General features: G+C 38.7%; 1 protein-coding gene across 2 annotated transcripts in view; it reads left to right on the plus strand.

Moving 5' to 3' along the window:
• The window catches only part of PCCA (propionyl-CoA carboxylase subunit alpha), a 278,772-nt gene that overhangs the window by 215,397 nt on the left and 37,035 nt on the right, over positions 1-26,340 (plus strand). For both annotated transcript variants that reach the window (XM_068677675.1, XM_068677680.1), the window contains exon 21: positions 5,038-5,091. In XM_068677675.1, the coding sequence (XP_068533776.1) occupies positions 5,038-5,091 (54 nt within the window). The remainder of the gene's footprint in view (positions 1-5,037; positions 5,092-26,340) is intronic.

Consider the following 26,340-nt stretch of genomic DNA (forward strand, 5'->3'; position numbering starts at 1 on the left):
GTCCTTGTAAGAAGCTGGAAAATGTGGATGTGCCCTGAGGAAGAACAGCTAACTGAAGCTTCATTTACTTTAAAGAGTGATCTGAAACTGGTAATGGCTAGGGGTAGAGCAGCACGCAGCATCTAGCCACGTTTCCATCTGTAGCTTAATGCAGTAAGGTGAGGAAATGATGGCACCACCAGTGGAGAACACTAAATTGTGACAAAAGTGGAGTGATCCCTTCACTGGAAAGGCTTGCAAGGCTGCGATGCAGTCTTCAATGGACAAGAAAGTTTGGTCACTGCCTGTAGACAGGTGGTCCAGTGACCATGTGTGACCTTCTTATGGGACTGCCATGCAAGAAGACTGCTGCTGCTACGTTATTTCTGGCATGAGGTTTTGCCCTTCCTAAACTTTGTGGAACTTGCCTTGCTATAGTCTGTGGACTGGGATTTTACGCTGTGAAAAGGGAGTACTGGAGTGTTCTGCTTCTGCAAAGGTTCTAGGGAAAGATGGAAAAGCAGAGAGAGAGAGAGAGAGAGAGAGAGAGAGAGAAAGCCAAACCAGTCTTCACATTTTCAAGAAAATGATGGCTTCATGCTTTCACGCTTACTTCTGCAGCTTTCTCCCCCTCTCTGTCCCTGCTGTGGGACTCCAAAGGTGGGATTGACATGGTTGAATGGTGGAGCATTTCACATGTCCACACACCTTCATGTACATAAAATATCATATATGAGTTACTAGCAGCTGAATCTGCTATAACTTTAAAAGGTAAAATACCTTTTTTTTTTCTTTTTTCCCTGACTTCCCTATTGTGGCAGTATATTTATTTATTTATTTATTTTTAATTGAACCTGTCTGGGGTTGATTCTGGCCTATAGTTTGCTAGCCTGAATGTTCAAGAATTTACAAGTAGTGGTGAAAATGTGCATAGCATTCTCCACTTAAAATTTATGACATAAGACATTCAGAATTGATGGTAGTAAGCAGTTGAGGTGAAACAATAGGGGCTGCAAGAACTTCTGCATCTTGAAAAACAGAACCATGCTGGGAAAACACAGTGTTTCACTCCAAATTTTATCTATAGTCTTCTGGAATTATTTAAGATACTTATCAGCAGGTTTTCTGGGTTTGAAGTTTTTTTTTTATTTGTTTTGTGTAGTCTGGTACATGTTGTCTCACTGGTAATGTAGTCATGCCACCACTTGAAAAAAATTACAGAAAAGGTTGGCCAAGTGACAGTCTGTAGGTTTTCTGTACCAAATGGTCTCCAACTTTACTTTCAACAAATAAAGGTAGTATATATGGTAGTTGAAGATAAATGTGTTTGGGAAACTTTAATACATTATTTCCTTTGCCTTGACATTATTTCATTCTGACTTGGCACATTGTTTTTTTTTAATTTGTAAGCAAAGCAAAAAATTGCTTTTGCTCTGTTTCAGTTTCTTTGTTTTGATACCATTTCTTCTGTGCAGCTGCTCCCATCAAGCAGCTTGGAGAGCCCAAGGTACCAGAAGATTTGTGAAAAATTCTCCGAGATCTTGTCATTGTTTAATAATGTCTGTGTCAGTTCAGAGCCTCTTTCAATAATATATATTTTATATTTGGCTGAGCTGCTTTATCCTCCTTCATGTAGAGGTTATTATCACTTTTATCTGAAAGTGCTCATCCACTGCAGGCTTAATGCAAAGCTGATTGTAACCCTACTGCATCTTACAATGAATAGATCATTGATACTCAGCTAAGTGGAAATAATTTTCTATGGCAAAGCAGAAGAATTTAAAGTCATATCACACTAACCTCTGGTAATTTTCTGGGATTTACAGATTAAAGTGATTGTTTGTGAAATGGCTGTGGTATAGCATACACTTAAGGTAGAGTAGGAAAATCGAACACATTTAGTACGATTGTGTACACTTGTCTATTTTTACATGCAGACACAAACGTTTTGTTCGTATATACATAGCATATACAGTATAACATACTCTAACCTGTGTGTAAAAATACATATAATATTTATGTAAAACTCACACCCATTTGGCAGCTTTGAGAGTATAAACGGATTTTCTGACATTGTGATTTTTTTTTCAGAGTAGGTTTAGCGTGTTACTTTCTCATAAGGGAAAAGCTTTATACTTTTAACTTGTATTATGCTAATTAAGGTAGCCTGAAGCGCTAGCAGTTGAATGAACGAGAAGAGTATCAGTTATGTCTAAGATCACGTAATTGATACGAACGATGTAATTTTACTGTATTTGCAGGTGAACATACGGTGTTGTTTTGTCTTTGTTCAAGTGGTAGACTTCCTGTGCTTTTTGCTGTAAACCTCTTAGTAAATAATTTGCAATTTATTAGGAAAACAATGGCAATGCATATAATTAGCTATTCTCTTTTGTTACCTCTATTTGATTACTTTCCTGCTATCACATGCAATATGAAACCGTCTATTATGAGGTATAGAATATGTAAATATCTAACTTAACAAGAGTAACTGGAGACTGGTCCTTTTTCTAAAGAGGTGGAAAATAAAAGAATAATTGTTAACCGTGTCCTTTCATTTTCTTGAAAACATCAATTACATTTACAAATCCCAGAAACACAAGCCCACCAGTGGAACAGAAATAACTCCTTTCAATATGCTTCAAAAAATCTAATCACATCTAACAGCTGAAATTTATTTACAACTGTAATTTGAAACATTAATTATGATAATGTGCTGACTTCTTTTGTAATGTGTTTCTCAAAAGCCTGGCAGTTCTCTTTTTGGTCTTGGTGTAACATATGTTTTGTGACTTGGAAAATTTCTCTACCTTTCTTTCTTATGTTTTGTTTTTTAAAAGATACCCAGAAGGAAAATTTTGTTTCCTCCTCTGTATTTGTTGACTGTTTTCCTCTCCTTCCCCATTTTTTTTTTCCCTATACCCTCTGTTATTTCAAGAGGTAGATTTTAGTTCTTACACTGACTCTTGATGCTACTGATGACTGAATATATCTAGTCCACAGGTTGCTAAATTGGCTTGCTAGCTTGTTTATCTGTAAATTAAGACAGTTTGTGTGAGGAAATACTTTTTGATTCTTAGCTGTGAAAAATAAGTCAAGCTGTCAAGATATCTGGCTTTACTTTGAAAGCCTTTAAAGAGAATGACAAAATGGCTCTATTTTTTTCATTTCATTTTTGCTTTGCTTCGTATTGTTTTTTAATTTGTGTTTTTATGTGTGATGGGGAGATTAGCCAAAAAATGGAATTTTTATTAGGACATGAAAAGGTCTCTAATGACCCTTGAAAGTGGACAAAAGAGTAGCACAATAAGTGACAGAACTCTAACGAGGGTGGAGGGCATTCCAGGAAAAAAAGAAATTAAATCCTTTAATTTTTTTCGGCTTGCCATTTTCTGACAGCTTATCAAGTGGTTGGGACTTGTTTGTTTTGGCATGCGGTTCATTCATTGTAGGCAGCCGGTACTTTGTTCTTCTTTGTGGTTTCCAAAACCTGATTGTGTTTATCCTAGACTGTGGGAAAAGTGTATATTCCTGTTTCCTTTATAAAAGTAAACGTCAGGTTTTGTATGAAATTTTATTTCCCATATTTTCCATTCCATTAATCATTATTGTTGAAATATGTCAGGCTTTGGCACATCATCTTTTGTTTTCATATGATTGTACAGATTGCAGTGTCAGTGTGTGACCTGTTAAGTCAAAAAGTACCCGTGTTAGGGCCATAGGAATTATTACTTCATAAAGTGTAGTTGAGGAACGTGCACTATTATTAAAAAGGGACCGGCATTTAATTTATGGCTAATAAACTTACTCAGGGGATTATCTAGCTGTTTTTGTAGAGCATTTTTTCACTTAGTCAAGAGAAGACAAGAGTAATGGCTCTTCACATACCTGAAAGGTAGCTGTAAAAAGAAAGGGAATAATCTGTGTTTCCTGTCTGTGATGATGAAGAGGAGTAATAATGTGCTGCAGTTGCAGCACAGGATATTTTTAATCAGATATTAGGAAAAAACTTCCTAAGAATAAGGATGCTGAGAACTCTGATGAACTGCATACGGAGACTGTGGAATCTCCGCATCTGAAAGATTTTGAGGGTGGATTAGACATACCTAAGTGATGTCTGCTTGGTTCTGCCTGGGGTACCAGGCTAGAGAGGATCTCTCAAGCAGATTTGCAGCCCTGTTGCTAGGATTCATGGCCTTTGAAATGCTGAAGATCTCAGTGCAGCTCTCAGTTTGCATTTTATACTCACCTTCTTGATCTGTATTAGTATGTATGCATGTTGTCTTGTAAGTATTATGTCTGCATTTCATGACTAGGGCCCCGATTTGGGGTCTTCATATACAGTAATTTATTTGCGGTAAGAAAAAGTGAGAAAAAACGTTTTGCACTGAAGAAAGAGAATTCACAAGAAGAAAGACTTCTTTCTGCATTTGGCATGTTTAGATTCTGGGTAACATCGTGTTGAAGCAATAACAGATTTTCTTTTGCATTGTCTTGTGGCTTACTGACAATGTAATATTTGAAGACTGTTTAATAACCTCTCTCAACTCATGAACTGGAGTAGGAAACCAGATGTGTGTGTTTTTTTTTTTTTTTTTCCTTTTTCAAGTAGCATCATTGGAGGTTTGAATTTTAAAAAGAGATTTAAAAATTTATCATTAGGAGAAAATGAAATTAATGTTATGTGTGAGCAACAGGAATTCGGAATCAGAAACTTAGAGATGGCAAAAGCCTCTTTTATTCATATCCGGTTTATTCATAACATTCATCGTTGTGCAAGCCCAAGATTGTTCTGCATTGTACTTGGCCATATTTGTTTTCATTGTTCTTCAGCGTAAATTTTATTGAGTTGACTGAAACAAAACCAAAATCTGAGTTAAGTATGAATTAGACTTCTGGTACTGAAAGTCTTGAAGGAAATGCCTGCTTTATCTGTTTTATGTGTAGTTTTGTGTACTTGGTTTTGATTACAGTGATGAGACACAAAGAAAACAGAATTGTTTCACATTTCTGAGAAGCTTTTAATCAGTTTTTAAATCTTTTTTTTTTTTTTTTCAGCGGCTTTCTCGGAACGCCTCTGGAAGTACAAGCATTCAGTTTCTAGGCACAGTGGTAAGTACATGTAACTATTGTCAAGAGTTATCTTGGTAGAAGAATATAATGTAAACAGAAAACAGATAAATGATACCGGCAGCACATTCAAGCATGCGTTTGTGAAAGATAGCATTGTGCAAATATTCTGAGCTTAACAGCTGAATTTAGGCAAGTTCTTAAAGATAACTTCTAAAGCACAGCACACAGTATCTGCACTGCACATTTAAATTGATTCAAGTCCGCCTCTGTTCCATTTACGAGAGTTTTAAAAGTAACTGGGTATAGACTGGTAAGCTTATAGCAAGATACTCAGGTTGGTAAGCTTATTGCAAGATACTCAGGCTTGATCCATGTCAGAATCAAAACCACTCCTCCCCAGCACCTCAGCATTCTGATCACTGTTGCTTCACCATAGCATGTACCCTTGCATCTCAAAGGCATGCCAGTAACTTTCTTATAAACAGACTGCTTAATGATGCAAAGTACTCTTTTTCACTCAAATTAAATATGCTCCCAGATTTTGTTTGCTGGGGAGGAGTACGTTTGAAATCCTAATCAGATTTTACACCATTTCACAGAAATTACTCAGTAAAACAGATTTTTCATGTGCTGTTAATCTGAGTTAGGTGTTAGGTGATGGATGCTGCTTCAATCACACGTTTATAAGCACCCAATTACATGATTTGCATGATCAAAATGCTGTCACTGAATTTTTCCAAGTTCCTTATGCACCCGAAAATGAAATAAAATTGAAATATCCCCTACAGTAAGTTGTCCTGATTGCTGCTGACAGGTTTCTCAGTAGTGACACAGTGGAAAGTCCAGGAATTAAATTTTCCTTTTAGAATTTAGTCCTGACATCCTCATGCACTATAGCTTTTGAGCAAAAGTACATTAAGATTGCATATGATAATGCTTTCATTCCACTTACAATTAGTTCTTCTACAAGTCCTATGAAGCCATTTTTGGGGAGGTATAATACAGTAAGATTAAACTTAAAAGTAGACTTGCATGTTTTCTAGAGATGAAGGCTGCTCCTTTTTTATGTATATGTCCACATACACATATATGTGTCTTATTCAATAGCAAGCAGAGCAACAGGTACAAATAAAACATAAAATACATTTTTTTCTCTGCAGTATTGTTTTTGTAGTGATGTTTCAGCTCTGCAGTTGCATCCTGCATATGCAAGATCACTGCTAGCTGACTGATCTTGATAGTCTTGGGTGAAAAAGAAAAACACCACACACAATTACTCCAAGTAGATCAGATACAAATATTAATGCAACTTCATGAGATAATATTGAAAAGATTTTAATTGAATCCCAAATGTGCTGTAGCACTGGGAAAGTGGCATTAAAAATTAAATGTGTTAAGTGAGATGTGAAAACATTTTGTGTTCATATGTTAGAGGTGCCCTGGAGTTCTGCTTACAGGCTATAACTGTTGTGCTGGGCCTTGTGCAACAAGATAAAGGCAAAAGAGGGTACAGTTTTGATTTGGTTTTGACTTAAAAAAAGAAAATTGATGATGAAACAGCTAATAGATTATAATACATATCAAATCTTACTGACAAGCTCATGTTGTGTTTACTGGATTCTTGTTATTTTGGGAAATCAAGTGTATGATTATAACTAAAATTCTCAGGAGGACTAAAAAGAAAACCCTGTAGTACTCTATCCCCCATTTTGATTTAGTATAAATTATGCATGTGTCCTGCTGATCAAACCCAGGGAGAGAACTTCAGTGAGCAGGATAGAGATGCAGTAATTAAATCTGTTTCCCAGAGTTTGCTCTGTTACCAGATTTCCCACATTTCCCAAGACAGTCTGCACTTGTGTTCCTATCAGTTCTTCTAGCTTACTATCCTTTTCCTTCTCCTTAAGTCAGTTTTCTTTATTTAATTTATCCTTTGCTCCTTTGGATGCAAAGGATAGAGTGGGAAGATGATTTTTCTTTACAGTGATATCCTTACAGTGATATCCTCTGCAGATTGTCTACACATATAGATAGATCTATGTGTGCACAACTGCATGTGTATGTGTGCACATGCACAAATGTAGATGTTTAATCAAATAAAAGAATATCATGAATGGAAGTTCTAGAAATACATTTTGGGCTTTCCATTTTATATTTCTTATTAAACATTTACTGACATAAAAGTACAATCAAGATAGTAAGTGAAAATAATATTTAGCAGCAAGAAACTGATTTCTCATTATTACTATAATGTATTATCAACGTAGTAAACCATTTATAAAATTATTATTATGCCTTTTTTTCATAGTAGAAACCACTAGGGAAAGCTGTAAATATTCTGTGCTACTTTTGACGGGCAAATTTTGATGGCACTACAGTGGTAGCAGACGGTATAGTGCTATTTAGCGTACACACTGCTGGCCTGTCCATCAGCACGTATTTTTAGAACGAGCTGATTGGGAGCACGGCTCCTTGGCATGTCAAGAGGGCATCAGCTTAGATAAATGGTTTAACTTGATTTTTTGACACTGGATGAGAGAAACAGTTCTGCTACTGGTTTTTGATGAAACACAAACCTCTGCTTCAGGAAGCCAGCTGCCACTCTGAGGTGAAGTGAAAAGTATGCTTCTCTATTAGGGGGCATCCTTGATATTTCATTTAGCTTAGTGAAGGACAGAGAAAGCTACACTGCAGCAGAAAGACAAGAGTATGATATGAATTCTGCTGCATAACATATGGCAAACATGGACAGTAGGGCAAATGTTTCTATTAGTGTGGCAGTATATTTCTGTTGTTTTAACGGAGAACAGGGAAAATGTTGCTTTTCCCTTAACTCGTAGCTTTGAGTGAACGGTTAGCATCATTCAGGGGATCTAACACAATTTTGTTTTTCTGATCACAACTAGAATTTTTTGTTCTTTAAGTATTGTTCAGTCTTCAAATTAGTTTGGCATTAGCTTACTTTCTGTGAATTGTTTTTTAGTAGAAGGTTATTCTAGGAAACTACAGTGATGTGATTCATTTTTCTTGAGATGGTAACAGTTTGAGTCCTAACCTAGACTATTTCAGAACAGTTGATGTGTTATTGTCATGGCTGAGATTTTACCTGAGTTTTTACGCATTGTTTGTCTCTGGTGGCCATGATGCAGTATCATGTGCTCATGGAGTCCTGTTCTGCCATTTTCTCTAAAATTATTCAGGTAGTTCTCTTTATTAATAACATTATTGTTAACACCAAGAAATCTCGTTGTGATATATAGTGTACACAGAGGAAGGAAACAAGATAATCCACGCTTCAGATTAATATCCAAAATCATACCCAAAAGCCAGAATACCAGGAAATGGAGGCAGCCTTCTATGGGTTCTCACCTATACGTAGGCAGCTCACAGAAGTAGATCTGTAACAAATATCTATAGAAAATTGATAAGATCTATACAAAAAGCTTCTGCAATTCAAGAGCTTTTAGGTTTGAGCAGTCCTTTCAGAGAACTGTAGTCCCACCTTCATTCCTCTTTCTAGTTAGCCTCCAGTTTTGGTTGTTCCTTGTCTCTTTGTTCCACTTTTTTTTTTTTTTTCCTCTTAGAGGACTGTTATCTGCTGGACCACTGATGGTCCCATTCTGATACCAATTCAATACCAAATCAATTTAATTGATTTCTCATGCCTCTATCAGCTGGACTTCAGCAATGAAATGCATCTGGGCAGACAGCCTTTAACACGAAGAAAAAGTCAAGTACAGAAAGTACTGCAGATTTCTGTGGAAGCTTTAAACTTATTCTGAAGTGTGTGTAATGGCCTCTGTGTAGAATTTCAAATTAGGAAATGCTTTCTTTATGTTTGGATAGTGAGTGGCCTGGCTCCATCCTATCCATGACATCATTGTCAGCTTTGAGCTGAAGACCGTGCTAGACAGCAATGTTCTGCTGGCCCAGAGAAATGCTTCTCTTGAAAGAGACAGTCCCAGACAGTGAAAAATCCCCAGCTGCAGAGGAAGATTGTAACCCTCGCTATCCTCTGCTCATCATTCACAGCATTTTTTGACCTTCTATTCTCTAATGTCAGAACAGCAATGCAGAGAAAGAGCCACGTCTTTCCTTTGGGGGAGTGATGAGGCAACAAATGTGACAGACTTCAGTCATTTTGCTTAGTACGTTACGTGGCAGTGTTCCTTCAGTGGTGAATGCAATATTGGAACCCACGAAGAACAGAGTGGAGTTATTCTGGCCTAAAGATCATGCCTTTTTCAGATGCTTCTGAGCTCCCTGGCACCGTTTCCTTGGTTCAGCCTTCTCACTGGAGGTTTTTCCATTGCTTCAGTCTCATCCCTGACAGAGTGCTTTTTGCTGTGTTTGATTTACAAAACTGAGGTTTTGCTGTGGGAGCATATGCTGTCATGTGATTAATATCACCTTGTTCATATTGTGCTTGCCTTTTTCCAGACCCACTCAAAGTAGTTTAGTGATTTACCACCCCCACCACTGGATCTACAGACTCCAGATGGAAAAAAATGAATTTTGGAAATTTAGTTTCTGTCAATCCCTGGCCATGCTTTTTAGTATCGTTGGCATATATTCTAGTACAGTAGTGATCATTCAATATTAATGACTTTTTGATTATTCCTTAACTGCTTCCAGATAAGTTGGCAAAAGGATGCTTCATAAACAATCAGGGTTATTAGTTATGCATGTTGTTCATGAAGTTGGTCAGAAATTGAGAGCTTTACATTCAGGCATTCCTCAAAATTTTTGCCTTTGCTTCCTGGCTTATTGCATATTCATCATTTATGTATCAAAGGTAACCTTAGGGGCCACAGTTCAATTGCTTCTCACTGCTGATTCCTTTTCCCATTCTCCCTACTGCAATGACTTGTCTGCTGTTCCTTCAACAGCAAACTTCCAACTTTCCTGTCCTATTACCGAGGCTTACAAATTGTCCTGGAACTTTTCAGTCTGTATATAATCTCATCAGCTTCCAGACAGCTTCCTCCTTTTTTCTTTCTCCTTCCATTCTTACAAACTCCAATTAAATGGCAATATAGATGGGAAGCTTTGACTGTATGAGTCTGATTTAGTTCACAATGACAGATGTTTAACAACGTGCTTCTTTCACCCTTACAAATCATTGCAGTTCTTAACAGATTTTCTTTCTTTCTGCTTTTCTTTCTGTGTGTGACACTTCAGGCACTTTATATACTGAAGATTTATGCAGACTTTCAAACATTGATTGAAAACCTGCAGAGGTTACAAAGATTATCTGTATTGAAATATGTAGAGTATTAGCCAAAAGAAAATAAATATAGTCCAGTACGTGTTTATTTTGCAAGCCAGTATCTTTTTTTTTTTTTTTTAAACAGTTTTCTTACTTTTCCCTTTCATAAGCCTTAAGATTAGGGTCCCTGCTCATTTAAAGGGAACTTTATGACTGTGTAGATTTTTGTCTTTTTGGCTTGTTTCAGAGCCTCTCTGAACCACTGTACTTCTAGTAGTAGAGCTTCTGTCAAAGGAATTACAGCAGTGCAGAAGGTGTCATTAGGAAAAATGGTCAGTTGCTTTGGAAATGTTAACTTCTGCAAATTCCTTTTGGACATGGACAGTGAGAATCCTGAGTCCGGCTACAAACTTCTGCAGTATACTGCAGAAAGGGGGCATTTCATGCAACATGGATTTAGCTTCTGAAAGTAATGATATCCAGGCTTATACATTAGGACTGAAAAGTGAGAATTGTTCCAGCTGACGTGATGCAGACGATGGTATGCTACCGTGCAGCTACACATGCCCTTCTCATGTTATACATCTGTATATTTGAAAGCATAAGGTATAGTAAATATATTAAAGCTGTCCGCTGGGAGTAAACTCTTGAAAGCACCTCAGAGATTTAGAAATACCGGTGTTACCAAAAACCATGTTATAAAATCACTTAGGTTATTTTGGGATTCTTGCTCAGGATTCCTAAGGAGAAATATGAAAGTGCTTGGAGTTCTTTCTGAATTTTGCTTTGACTTGAAACAAATCAGAAGCTTGCACATATTTCAATCACTTGGAGCCTGTGAGTCTCAGTGTGGGTGCAGTCTGAGATTTCAGGATGGGGCTAATGGGAGCAGCATCTCTTTGCTATGGGTTAATAATCTTCCAAAGTAAAAAAAGAGAAGCTTAGAAAATATTGGATACTGAGGTTGTTTAAGAAAGAGGAGACATACCAGACAGAGGACAGAGATCTGTAGGAAATCAGGTTCCTCAAGTTCCCCCAGAACAACTTCCTGTAGTCTTTGAGACCTCGAGTGAGAGCTAACAGTGTCAAGGTGAAACCAGAGCTGCTTACGTGCGTGTTGGATGGCCAATGTAAACCCACAGGCTGCCCAACTGCCTGCTGCCAAGTTGCCTTTTCCTCATCCGGAGTGTGAATTTAGGTCTCCTGTTTCCTCAACACAGCCACTGCTCTTCAGAAGACTTGTGGAAAGTATAGTCATGATTCCTACTGCACTTACAGGCAGTTGGATTTATCTGCCTTTTCTTCAAATTTGGTTGAAGTTTATCAGCAGGTTAAAATAATGTCTGTGGGTGCATACGGGATAATTATGCGGAATGAGTTGGGGATGAGGATTGAGAGACAGAAAATCTGGTTTGTGAGCCTTTCTGTTTTAGGAAATCAGACAAGAAATGGTATATTGCTTTGAGGTCCTAAATGTTTTACTTCTTATTTGTTCATTTTTAATCATGGCCTTTTTTTTTCTGTTTTAAATTAAAGCTTTAATTTGCAGAGAAAATGTGTGATAACATCATAAGTAGGTGAGAATTCCCTCGAATGTGCTTCGTATAAGTGGATTATGCAGTGTGTGTGTTGACTGTATTATAGGAGTCTCTGCATATAATAAATTATGCCCCTTATCCCTCATGATATCCCTCAGAAACAAATGGAAAAATAAGAAATTCTGATTTTCCGTACATCATTTGACAAGTTTCTTTCTTAATCATCTAGGTAATGCTTTAAGGACAAGGACTGAACGTGGTTGATTAGCCTGTTACTTCTTGGAACACAAGTTGACAGGTTACCCGAGTGTAACTCAAGTGATTTCCTTTGGTAGACAGATTTACCAACGTTGAAAGAAATTTTTAGTTGCTTTGTCTGGCTAAAGAAATATTTTGTTGTTGTTGTTGTTTTTTAAGCTATATCAAGACTGTTACATCATACTGAAGATCTAGCTTTTTTTTTTTTTTTTTTTTTTTTTTTCCCCTGAAGAAGATGTCTACTGCCAAATAATAAACATATGTGTAGCCTGTGTTTTTAAACAGCTTTTTGATGGCTGCAGCTTTGGCGTATACCCAAGAAGTGTTTAGGAGGTATTAATTTATATGGCTTTGAAGCTTAACCAGGGATCTTAATGAAACAAAGGCATGATGAAGTTAGTAAAGCTAATTTAAGTCTCTGAATGTAAATTTTAAATTAAGTTTTTATTGATAATAAATATACTTTGTTTCTCATTAGTCTTCTAGGCTTCAGTGGTAATATCAGTAAAATAAACATGTTTTACAAAGATTTAACATTAAAAATGCTATTAATATGACCCTTGGTACACCAGCACAATTAGATTTCAAAGTGAGCATTTAGGATGTAACAGCGATTAATGACAACCATCGAAAACAATTTTGAACTCCATCAGTTTAACTCAGGAGGGTAAACTTAATATGATAATTTATCTAGTTGAATTGTATCAGCTTAGCAGGAAAGTATGCAAATATGTGACCCTTACCTAGAATCTAAATGGATGCTGTGCTGATAGATTTATCAGTTCCATTAAAGAACTTTAGGGAACTTTGGAATTTCAGCAATTGTTCCCTCGGAGGCTGAAAACCAAACCTGATCTCATACTGGGACCATTCTGGTCTGCATATTTCCATAATTTGCCTTTGCTACTAATATGACAGCAAGACGCAAATAACTGTTTCTAATAATATCAAATGGAGTTGTGGAGGACAGCATTTTAATGTAGTAAAAGACCTCCCTGTGGGGTTGTTATTGCCACTATAGAACAGCAGTTACACAGTTGCAACAATAGTCTCTTAATTGATTCGTTTAATTAGCAAGAGATGAAGCTTGTGCTGCATCTTGTCATCTGTTATCATGGGGGCGGCTACAGAGAGAATCTCTGCATTTGTCACTCTTTACATGAGGGTTTAAGGAGCCTAAAAGGAAGCTTCCAAACGCATTTCAGCTAGAGAGGTGAGCTTTAGTCAGAATGTTTTGTGGGTGTGCTTCCACTTGGATTGTCAATGCGTGGACATGCCTGGTTCAAGTCATGAAACACTGGTGTGGTCTCCAGAGTAGAATTTATGACAAAGCATTGTTTTACTGGGGGAAAATCTTAATCCAGATATGCCTGGCATTTCTAACCTAAATATGCAAATCTAAGTATTATAGGAATGGTGGATTATTTGGGGCATCAGTATTGTAACAGTTGACTAGATTTACTTGGAAAAAATAGGGTCAGATTAGTGAAACTGGCCATCTGGCTTGGGATTGTTTTTTAGTGGCATTTTTGTTTCCAGACAAGATAAACAATGAGTTACAAGACCACATGGTCCATGGTAGGAAGCATGTGTAAAAGAGAGACATTCTTTGCAGTTGGTTTTCCCTGGAGTAGTTATGCATACAGACACAGTGCTGTGCTTGCTTCTGGGAAATGAAGTCATTTTTTATTCAGAGCTATTTTATTTAAGCTTTGAGGGTATGTAAACAAATGCATTTTAAAGGTACATAAGTATAGTGGAGCTTCGATTTCATTTTTCTCCTCTCCTTGGCTTAGTTTTGTCTTCTGTTCAAGGTTATTCTTCCTTATGGAAGGGAATATTTCTAGAGGAGGACAAACTTCTTGTTAAATGCTAATTAAGAAAACGAAGGTTACATTGGCATGCTTCCATTGTCATAGAACTGACCTAAAATAAAGGATCTCAGATTAGTCTGAAATAAATTAGAGGGGGAAGCAAGTAAGTCTGTGCACATGAAACACTTGAGATGTCTACTCCTGCTCTGTTTTTTTTTAAATGTGCGTGCTTCTGTTTTGTTTCTGTTGTTATTTTGGTTGGTCGGTTTTCTTTTTCCACTTGTGTGCTGTAATATAGGAGATGTCATCATAATTTTGGAGTATGCTGGTGCTGTCAATCCATTTAGCAAGGAGACAACATGCTTTTAGAGAAGGCTTCTTTTTTAGGACAATTTAAACAAAGATTTAGCCCACTTATCACCAAAGGTCCCATGGTAATTTCCACAAGGTTCTGAGATTGCTGCATGTTCTGAGAGTCTTGGCCAAAGTCCACTTTGTGTAATTACCTTCTGTCTACATAAATCCCTAATGTAATTTTAGATGTGTTTTGGTATTTTTCACTTCCTGTCCTAAATAGAGAAAGTATTGCCACACACTGCTTGTAATTACTGTGGGTTGCATCTGAAGTTCAAATAAAGAGATTCCTGTAAATTGCTTTAGCAAATTTTGTTCTCCCATTGCTAGAGCACAAGAATACATGACAAAAGATGAGTAAACAGTAGGTTATCCAATAAAATTCACACACCAATGTAATAACTGATTTTTTTACTTCTCTGCTCTGTTCCATTTTGGCTATCTATGAGCTAAAATTTATCTGCTGATAGGACCGTCACTGAGGGAAAAGGCCAACTTTGAGATCATGTTAGAGGTCAAACTTAACACACTGCAATACACTTTGAAGCAGGTAGGAAGCCAGTATGGGGCTCTAAGTGCTATCGTCATGCACTGAGTTGTCTTTTCCTTGTGTTCCACACTTTCTTGCTCACACTGTTGAAACTCTTGCCTTTTGTATCATATCTTAATGCAAACTGGTTTCAGTTCCTCTTTGCGGATGCCTGTCATGGAATCCAGAATGTGTGTTCAACCATGCTGTCTTTAAAATTATCTGCTTCTGTTACTCTGTGTTGTCTCTTTTGACAGGTTTTATTGCCTTATCCATGAAGTTCAGTCCTCCTGTCACAAAGACTTATATTACTTAATTATACGCCATGCCAAATATTCTTCATGATATTTCATTTGTTCTTTCTAGTCATCCTTTCTATGATTTTTCCATACCTGTCTTCTCCATCTGTTCTCAGATTGCTTCTTGTGTGCATTCCCCATGTCAAGGTTTTTAGGAATGCTTTTTTTCCCTAGAAATATATGGGTTGAGAAGAGAGGTATTACTATTAACCTGACATTAACTCTCATGTTGTTGTGTAAGCTCCATTTAGAAGCACAAGGACCAGAATAAACTAGAGAAAAATTGCTGTGCATCAGCACAGTACTGGAGTTAACATCTTGACTGATGGAACACCAGAAACTCTTGTTGCTTGTAAAACAAAAGTTTTTCCTTTGCCCCTGTTGTGTGTCTTACAGTATATGGGTGCAGTTTAGTCATTGCTTGTAAAATAGAGTATTAGCTTTCAATTGATATTTTGAAGCTCAGCAATTTTTTTTTTCCATTTACGTTTATATACAAGTAACAGGGGAACTGAATTTACTAAGCAGGAACAGACAGTTTACATCAATTTTTATGGAACTAAAGCTTCACAGAAATTCCTTGTCAAGTACATTGAAAACTACATTAACAGTGTTTTAACATAAATCTCATGCATCTCTGCTTTTCTGGAAGACAGCAATCCACACTGCTTGTACAAATAGGCCCTCTTCATCTTCGTTTCATTCATGCCATTTGATATTTATAGCCCTTGCCCATAGTGAGGCGAAGGAAGGTGAAGGGCAGAGCAGTTGTAGTAGGAAGTATCATGCTCGTGTGACCATCTCCCAAACTCCAGTCTTACGTCTTGGAGAGATGCCATGTTGGCAGGGTGCGCAGGAAGTATTAGCATAGCAAATTGTGTTATGAGCAGCAGAACCACAACAAGCTTCTTCCTGCATCTGATGATAATTGTTTGATTGGGGGGGAGGGAGGGAGAAAACGGAGGTCAGGGCAAAGCGGATGAAAAGGAAAGGCCCGCACTATTGTGAGAAGAGCGAAAACAAACTGCCCCTGTGCCAAAGAGCTTCAGTGTACACAGCACAACAACGCTGAATGGGACACGGGAATATTCCATCGTGCCCAGAAGGCTTGGTTGGTAGGAAAGATGTGGTGATCTCCTGTGTTTCCACTGTTACCTCCTCGTCCTCCTTACTTCAGAGGAATTTCTCCTGAAGGGCCCTCAGAACCATCTCTCGCTTCTGCTTTCTTTGATGTCAGTCTTCATATGAGGAAGAACAAAAATGTTTGAGTTTTAAAATACTTACGTTAGTGTTCTGTTACAAGTCTTTGGGTGTTCCTTATTTTTTAGTGAAGATTTTGTGTTGTTTTGTTTTCTTTCTCCCTGCATTTATCTTTTAGTTATAAAAGAGCCCCAGGGACTCCCTCCCTTAGTCTTTTATGTTCCAAGCCCACTGTTAACATTTAACAAATACTCAGCAAGCAGAACAAACTGGTCACTGTACCAAAGCCAGATCTGGACCCAGCATCAAGGAGATCACAGTTACATCCTGAAAGGCATCTGTCCCACTGAAGTTTTTTTTTGATGCACCGACTCAGAAGGGCGTATGTGAAGGTGGAAATATCCTGGTTTGTGACATCAAGTGGTGGCTTTTATGAGGCACAAACTGTAGTCATGTTTCCTGTAAAGCAAAAGATACCTTAGAGAGGTTGAGAGGCATCTCAAAATGCAAAAGAGGCAGTGAGTTTCTCCTCTCTTAAAATATTTCTTACCATGTTGCAGGCAAGATTAGAACCCAGAACTTTACTGTTTCCTGATTTATCTCAAATAAACAAATAGGAATGCAATGTTACTTGTGAGTTAACTGTGCAACTTGGAGAGGCCAGAGAGGCATCTCAGGGTTGAAGAATATTTAAGGCTGGAAGGGACTCCGCTGTTCAAAGCAGGGCCAACTCGAGCAGGCTGACCAGGGCCGTGGCCATTTGGCTTTTGATTGCCTCTAAGGGACTCCATAACTCCACATCTTGACAGCGATTGTACAAATTCCTGGACATCCCAAAAGGCATTACAGGGCAGTGATACAGAAGTAATATAGATAGAGAAAATCAGGGCAAGCAATTGCAGGTTTGCAGTAATGCTGTGTGTAAAAGGGAATAATCATTCTTTTCGAGAGCTCGAGTGACTGCACTCAAGTCTCCAGTTGAGGAGAGGTCAGAAGCTCCACTTCTAATCTGAAAAAGGCTGGACACTTGCGATAGAAACATAAGCATGCAGCAGAATGCACTGGTACTACTGTAGGAGTTTGATGATCAAGAGAGCTCTGGCAGGTTGATGCCTCTTAACCTGTCAAAATCCAGCTGGAAGGGAATGATGGAAGCTGTAGAGGAGGTTAAGAAGAGATTATCACCAGAGATGAATTGAACTCTCAAACAGACTACCATTAGCACCCTGAAGGAATAAAGATTTTAATAGGAACATCTGTAGAGTATGCAGGAAACAGGATATCAGAAGCAAAGTGTCAAGCAAAGGGAATTTGTATCTTTTTTTTCTTGCTTTTTTTTCTTTTCTTCCCAGCAAATGCTTTATAACCTTGTCACTGTTAAATGTTAAAAGGTAAGTACGTGTTTTCTGTGGATGTGTGTAAGTTCAATGCTTTTTCTTTGGATGGTAGATAAATTTTCAAAGGGAAAAAAGTGCATGGCTTAGGGAATATTAGGTGTGTGCCTCGATAACCTGAGGATTCGCTGAGAAGGTAAGAAGTAGAAAAATAGTATCAAAGCTATTAATTTCCCTCCATGATCTAAAGGGTCAGTGGTTTGTCCTTTCCTCGTTTAGAGAGTTTTTCTTTATTACTAGGATCATAATTGCTGGCTTATTTCCATGCAGGTTTCCCTACATTGTTATTTGCCCTGCTCCAGAGGCAGCTCTGCTTGTGGCAAACAATGCCTTTTACCCTTCTCCCTTTCCTTTTAGCTCTAATCCTCGAGCAGTTGTTGAGAGGCAGAAAGAACCCAAAGCCACTGAGTTTCCTGGAATTTAGGAGGAAGATCTCACAAGCACAACACTGAATAATCCACCCTCGGTGGATCTTTCTACTGAGACCGCATTGGCAATTGTGAACTCGGGGCCAGAGGGAGATGCAATTGTATTCTTTTCAGGTGTGTGCGTGCTCTGTGGAAGCTCCTCCAGCACTGTGCCAACTCTGAAAGCATTTTAAAACCCATGTGGTGTTTCAGTTTTGGTCACGGTGCAGGTGGCACACGGTTCCAAAACCACTTTCAGCATTGTGAGAGTGACGGGAGGCCCTTCCAACTGCAGACAACACAAACTGCGACTCCACTCCGAATTTTTTCTGCCTGGCTCTTTTTGTGGTCCAGGCCACCGCTAGAATTACACTGGGACCAGCTTTGGTAACAGGAGGGACGTAATGTCTTATCTGAAGCATCTCATCTGGAAAAGCATTATTCTTGCTGACAGATGGTCTTGCATTGTCTTGAGCCTGTGCTGTGTGCTTGTCCTGAATCGAGCAGTTAGCCTCAGATTACTGACCGCTCTGTTGAAACTGGCACAGGTTTTCCAAAGAATTTGGGCATGCTGTGGGGTGGGGAACAGATTCCCCAATAGTTTAGCTGTGTTGAATGGAAGTGGGAGAATCTGAGCCCAGCTGAGCATCAGCTCTGCTCCTTGGGCTTGTAGGATGCAGGGTGCACTGTTGTCTTACAGGCCTTGCAGCGTTGTTCTGGGCCCTGAGGGAAGGGGCTGTGAGAGGCCTTAGTGAGGCAACTACCTCAGGTTGTAGTGGAGATAGCAGAAGGACACTGGATCTCCTTTCCCTTACATTAATGCTGATGAACAGCGTAAAAATGTCTGTGAGGGAAGTCAGGCCGGAGGCTGTCGTTTCCCCCTATCTCCATTTATGTCGTAGCATGAGATGCTGAGCTCCACCAAGGCAGATGCTTGGTTTTCTGCGCAGGCTGTAAGTTGAATTGCACGTTTCAGTTTTTGTTTCAGCGCAGACTATCCTGCTCTCCGGGCCTTTGTGACCGCTCTGCAGCGGGAGGTGAGCAGCGGAGAAGTTCCCCTGCAGAAAAGCTTTGTACAAACGCAGCTGCTTCCTAGGAAACTCACTGCCACAGGCAGGCTCTTTATACGGATGGGGCTTAAAGGCCTGGCAGCTGCTGGAAAAGGGTTGTGGCGTACTTCACCCTTGTGTCCAAATGAGAGCTGCATCTCAGTACCTAAAGGATTCGGCTGTGCCTGAGAGCTCATAACTAGACCGCCAGGGCTGAGTAAACCCAACTCCGTGCAGCCCTCTGGAGTGCATCCTGAAACTGCTTTGTTTTGGTTTTGATCCATTTTTCGTTCAGCGTCAGGATTTCCTTATGTAATATACGGCTAAAAGTGATTTTAAAGTGCTTCGGTTTAATTGTGTTTTTGTTCCCCAGCCCCATGCTTTTATGTTTGAAGGCTCCATTAGTGTCCATAACAAAGGGAGAGTAACACAGATGGTAAACATTTTTACCACAGAACACCAGCAGTGAACACCATAGCACTGATTTAGGAGTCTCTGCGCTGTGCTTGCTCAGCTGTATATAATCACTCTCATTTCCTTCCCTTGGGTTTCTGGCCAGCTCAGGGAGACTTTGCTGGCATGCTCAGAGAAGTCTCCCTGGCATCACTCGGTGCTCGCACGTACAGAGCAAGAAGCTCTGCAGTGGAGCTAGTGTCAGCTTTCTCCTGGCATGTCGTCTGATTTGCAGAAATGTAGTTTCACCGAATGTACTAAAATTAAGCCTCTTTGGCGTGAGGAAAATATTCTCAGGCAGCCCTTGCAGTTATAATGCTCTTGAAGGTCTCCCTGATATAAAAGATGATAATCCTGGGGGACTCTGATTTGCCTTGCCCGAGTTTTGTGGGGTAGTTGCCACAGCGGAAGCTAGTGTGCATTTGGTGCAAAACAACGATATTTTTAATGTTTCAATTTCCTTTCTGGGAATGCTGATGGAAAGATGAATGCTGTGAAGAAGGGCTGTTGGTTCTCTGTCGTAGTTCAAATAAAAGTGTGAGGTTCTTCTTTTATCTTTTCACTTTGTTTGTACAAACAAAAGAGTGAACTTGGGCTTCGTCTATGAAAAATGCGAGTGGCTTTCCTTTTGTACTTAGATGAGAGAGATAATCCCTAACTAAAATTTCACATTAGCATTCTGCTTGTAAAATAGAAAAGTGTCCTTTGGGCCCCAAAAAGTATTTTTTTTGTTTGTTTGTTTTCTTTAAACAAGCATGCACAACTGTATAGTGGTGGCCCATTTTAGCGACTTGTTTACTGGTCTGGCTTTCATATCCAAATTCTTGGCTACGGCCAAAGCATTCAAATAGTTTTCTCTTTGTTGAAAGAAGAAGATGAAAATTGTCTGAAATTTGAGCCAAGTTCACATTCTCTGGAGTACCATTTCAGTTTTTGGAAGGGCTGTCTAATGTGGAGCAACTGACAACTCTAGCCAGGTTTGTTTGAACAATCTAAACTTAAAGAAGAGACAGCAAAACAAATACTTTTTAATTCTTGTGCTTTTTATATTTACACTGGCGGTGGTGTCTTCCTCAGATAAAACGTTTTGATATTAAGCAGTTCCTCTAATTTTACTGGGCTCTGTTTCTTTTTATGGTAACACACACTGTGCAGGAAGGTCATTATACGGGAGAAAAAAGCTGTCAGCATAAAAGAGAAAGTTAACATTGCACATGTTGTCTTTGTTTATGGGGTTCCTGGAATGTGCTGAGAATCGAGCCAAATGATGGCTTAAGCTGTTCCTTTTAATATGCCAGACAGCTTCTTCGTATGTCCTGCAGTAACAGGTACTGCACCTTGCAAGTACAGGTTGCAAAATTACCTGTGAAGACATCCAGAACGGTTCCTTTGTATGTTGCTGGTGCTTGCTTTAAAGGCCGTTCACATTTTCTGTGCCATTTGGAGGAATGTGACTGTTGTGACATTCAATTAACCCAACTGTGTGCAATAAGAGCACTGAAATTAATAACCAAACATGTATTGGTTGTGCATTCATAGCCAGCTTAGGGTAGTGCTGGTCTCCGCGTTGCCTGATGACTGCACATCACAGGGAGCCTTGCAAACTGCATTGGTGATTTTTGTCTCATTTAGTATTGCATTAACATCTGTGTTACAAATGGCCATTCATCAGCTGGCATTTTTGTTCGAGTTCCAGAAGCGAGATGAAAGCAAATGGCAGCTACTTCTCATTTTTTGAGTTCCATCCCCAAACAAGTTACGTGTCTAAGGTTAAAGCAGGGCAAGGGTGTAAAAGCCATGAATAATCATTAAGTTACATAAGTGGTAGTAAATTCTTTAATTTTGTACCCTATTAAAAGAAGAGTAAAACCTTGTCTTCCATCAGGCGAACCTACCACCTTCAGTTTATACTAGAAATGAGCTTCCCTAAATTTACAGAGGGTGACCAGGTGTTAACTGTTTTTAGAGATTCCTGCTGAACCAGTCCTGCACAGGAGTGGTGAAGGAATCTTGAAGACTTGGGATGCAAGGGATAAAATGAACAATTAAAGGATAATAGTGAGTTGGGAAGGAAAGGGAAGATGACTAGCCAGGAAGGATTAGCTTGAGTCGGGAACGAGTTTCCTGAAATTAGTCAAGCAGGTGCTTAAAGGGAGGTGGGTTATTCTCTGAAGGAGTGATTTTCAGAAGTGTGTGAGCCAGTTAAGGTCTGAGAGGCCAGTGAGGAAGAAACCTTACTGGGGAATAGATGGATGGTGCCTGGTTGAGTCAGGAATAAAGTATGATGCTCTTGGAAGAAGACACGATTTCCACTCCTTTCTGTGATGATTTCTAGCTCCATCCCTGTACTTTGACCTCAAGGAGCTAGAGCCAGTGCAAGGGACAGGCTAGGCACGGGCATGTGGGAGGAGAGGGCTTGCAGTTTCTGCTGAGAAGAATTGGTGTAGCACGACCTGTTGGTGCAGTGTGAGCGTAATCTCGTGAAATGGATTGGTGTTCACAGATATTCCAGCTACCTGTGTTTATTTTTATTAAAATATTCTGAGATCAATTCTGTTAGCTCAAGTGTGTACACATCTGCCTTGTGAATCAAAATGAGGGTTTGGTTTTCTCATTTTCAATGTGTTTCATTATACTGGATTCCTTTACAAGCCAAGCTGGTATTTTTTTGGCTGAGTTCATGCTGGATATGTATGGGAATGGACACCTCAAATGCTAATTTCTGATTTTTATATGCACTGTAACACCTACATTATTTCTTTGGGGATTAACATTCTTTAGGCAATGGTTTTGTTCGGGAGCAATCACATTAGTGTTCAGTAAAGCTGAAACTGTACATTTTATTCTCTGTACTGTGTTTGTCAAAGCATTGGTATCCATTAAACACTTCTCCCACCTAAAGGAAGAACGCAGAGTTTATTTGGATGTCAGTGTTTTTAACATACTGTTAGCTTCTGGCATCGATCTATATAAAAAGCACTGATACCTCCAAATACCAAGTGTATAAAATTCTGGTGTATTTTACTGGACAAGGAAACATTATGTTAAAAAAAAACACTGATTTTGAATGATTTCCAAAATATATTGTTGGACTCAAAGTTGTGAAATGTAATTGCTTCTACATCCTGACAGAACCACGGGATCTGGGGTGGCTTAAGCAAAGCGAAAACTGAAGGCCAGATTTTCAGAGGCAACTCAGTCCCACTAAAATTAATGCAAGTTAGGCACCTAAATGCCTTTGAAATCTGGCTCCGAGCCTGCACTTTTTGTTGCTGTTAATACTTTGGACGTTTTCTTTATGCCAGCCCTTCAGTTCAACTCAAGGAACAGGAGAGGGATTTCCTGTGTCGGTCAGCAACGTGCTGTTTAGCACTGGAGCTAACCCCTAAGAGCAGGGCTGGGCAGCACTGCTCTGCGACTCACTCTGCATTAATATTGCCCTAGTAGGAGTCAAAGTTTAATTACCAATCCGACATTTGACTCCATTCTGAACTACACATCAGTTGTGAAGTAAGGAGGATGTCAAAGAACAATTTCCCCTTCTCTCCCCACACTTTATTCCCTCTGGCTTTTGGTGTTTCTCCCAAGACTTGTTTTGAGAAAAGAACACATATCCCAGCAACATGGACATCATTGAACCGAGCTTACTGCGTAGTCATAGCTTTATTTTGTGGCCAATAACACTATGCCATTTTTGAAGGGAGGAACAGTCTTAGAAAAGCTGGAAAATAGCTAAAAAGTACATTTTTTTTCCCATCAAATTATAAAACTGTACCATGCTAGCTGAAAGCACATAATGAGTAGGAAGTGCGCACTAATCTATTTGGCTCCGTCTGAACCTTCATATTTCTATTTATCTCAGTGGGAGATTTTAATATTCTACTGATGTTATTTTATATTTTGCTGACTTTCAGGTTGAGATATTGGCACTTAAAATCATGTTGACTGCCTGAATGCAAAATCAGGCTTTATGAGAATTAATAAAATCATGCTATTATGAATCTTGGAGATGGTACTAGCTGATATAAACGGTGTCTGAAAATGATTTAATGAGCTGTTTTTTCCTTTATTTCAAAGCTTGCTTTGCAAAGCACTTCCAAGTACATGGAAAAGGTGTATGTATATTAAGGCCCGGATTGTGCTTACATTACTAGGAGAGTATCTAATTCGTCTACCCAACTGAGCTAAAATTACGAACAAAACTTTTTTTCAGTAGCTACTTCATTATTAGTAAATTACTTTTGTGCAGTCCCCAGTTTGCCCTCCGACTCTCACTGAGTGCCTCCCTCCTCCCCACTGCAGTTCCAAATCACGGTGGTTAAGCTAGCATTGGCTTTGCAGCTGGTTCAGTGAGATTTGCAGAGAAGTCGGAGAGATGAGCAGAAGCTGATTTAAGGTTTTGACGCCTGAGAACACACAACTTTGTGTTGTGTTGAAGATGCACAGAATGTGGTAGGAACGCGATGTATGAGCTAAGTAAATTGCCGTTCATCTTGATAGTTGTTCAACACATCTTGAAAAGTGACAAACTGCTAAAAAAAAAAAAAAACCTTCAGATAGGAAGAGTGATGGGGAAAGAAGTGTGCAACCATCTTCTTCTCCCTTTGACTTATGGTCTCACTGGATTTTGAAGGGAAGCAAGTTAAGAGGAACAGAAGGGTTATAATCATATGGCTGTTCGTGAGGTCACTCAAGGTAAACCAGGAATTTCTCCAAATAACTTACTAGGCTTTTTTAAAGATTTGGGAATAGAACCTCTGAAGATGTCCATGCAGAAGACTGTCAGTAACACCTTATTGCTCAGTTACATCTTGTTGCTGATAGAACTAGAGGCTGCTGACAGATTTAAGGCCCTTAGTCAAGAAAGTGCTCAAGTAAATGGTTCAGCCTGTCACTACCCTTGAAAGCACTTAAAAAATTACTTAAAGAGCACTAAAAATATTGACGTTTTTATGAGCTGAGACCTGTATGGACATTTTTTTGTCCATACCTCATACTCAGAAATACTTCAGCTAAGTTCATTGTAATTTTTGTCCACTATTCAGAACCAATTTGAGAGAGCTCAGTTAGAGGAAACTGGGACATCCCTTCCAGTTTATCTACTGCTTTTCTCAGTGATTTACAGTTGATTAAGGATTCATAATGAACCAAATTATGAACGACCAAGGAATCTTCTTCCAAGAGAGTATTTATAACAGTTGATTTTCAGAACTGTCTCTGTACTGTAGGTCCACAGAAAGCCTTGTAAAATCTCCAGCAAATTATGAGCTTCCACTTTTTTTTCACCGTTAAAGATAATCTGTCTACAAGTTCCCCAGAAGTTTGGTGATTGTCACCAGTACAAATTTTACAGGTGTGTGCCATTTATACAGCTTCTTGACACTTTATCCTTATGGTAGAGGCAATAAAATGACTACAGGTGTTTTTGATGTCCTCCAAGGGCAAGAAAAATAGTTAAAGAATAGTTAAGTATTATAGTTAAAGAATAGTTAAAGAATGTATACCTTATTCTTTGAAAGTCAGTACCTTAAAGTTGAATAAGTGTACCAAAGTTCAGGTTATTGTGGTGGAATCACAGAATGAGTGGCTTGCTCTCTACTGTAAATCGAGATTTATCCATACTGCAGGTAAATTAAGGCTAGTTAATGGTGACAGTCTTCAAGTAGGACATCTAGAACACTTCCATATATAACTAGTCAACCACATAGCCAACAGATTACTGCAGGCTAGCTGTGCTGTTTGTGCAAGGAGAATTTTGCTTTGATATAAAAATAAATAAAACAAAGCATAAAACACAAACAGAAGAAAAACCTCCTTATACATGTTCTAAAAATTGTTCATAGGTGTTAACCATATTTGTAGAATGTGAAAAAGCAAAAATATGATACATAATGGAAATACATTGCAACTTTTTATAGTGGCGGTCAGATGGACAAATATTTCAGAGATGAGGAAGAAAATGATTCAAAATGCTTAGTGCTTGATTATCACTTGGTATGTATGCCAGGTTGCACCTGAAAACAGAAGGCAGAACAAATGGAGAAAATGAACCTATTCAGTGAACAGTGTCTTATTTCACACAAATAAAGGCTGGATATGCTCCTTAGCTAAATATGTATATATACTGCATAACTTTGAGTCATATTTCTGTGAATAAATTTTCAGAAGTGGTAGGTCAGTATTACTTCCATGTAAATCACTGTAAGTTATGAATTCTTACATCTTTCAGAAAACAGGATATTGATGGTTCAGGTTTCTTTGCTTTTTCCTGCTCAGAGTAGGTTATTTCTCTCAGTGAAGAATTAAGATTTTTTTTTTTTTTAGTGTGGGTTTGTCTGTAGCTTGCCAGTGACATCTTTACTATGCAGGCATGCACGTTGGCCCAGTGGGAGTTTCAGTTCACTTCTGATTATTTCCCAGGCTTTAGACAGAGAATTTCTCAGGCTCAGATGGTTCTTAGTGATCATTTCAGAGCCGTTCTCTTCTGTCCTGCACATCAGTGCCAGATTTTCAAGGATACAAATACAATATAATGTGGGTATATAGATGAGGGACCAGATTTGGTATGCTCATTCCTGGAACGTGAGGATGTGCCAGGTACGTGGGTAAATGCAGAACATGTTAGGTTCATGAGTAAGCATTTAAAAGAGAAAAACTTCAGGATTGTGTGGCCTTTGAATATTGCATGTATACTGTATGTTAACTAAGCACATTTCTGTCTCTGCAAGTCAAATACATGTATTTGAAAAGGCACTGGTTTCAAAACTCCCTGATGATCCTGGTG

Source organism: Anas acuta, chromosome 1 (assembly GCF_963932015.1).
Source record: "Anas acuta chromosome 1, bAnaAcu1.1, whole genome shotgun sequence".
NCBI classification, from domain to species: Eukaryota; Metazoa; Chordata; class Aves; order Anseriformes; family Anatidae; genus Anas; species Anas acuta.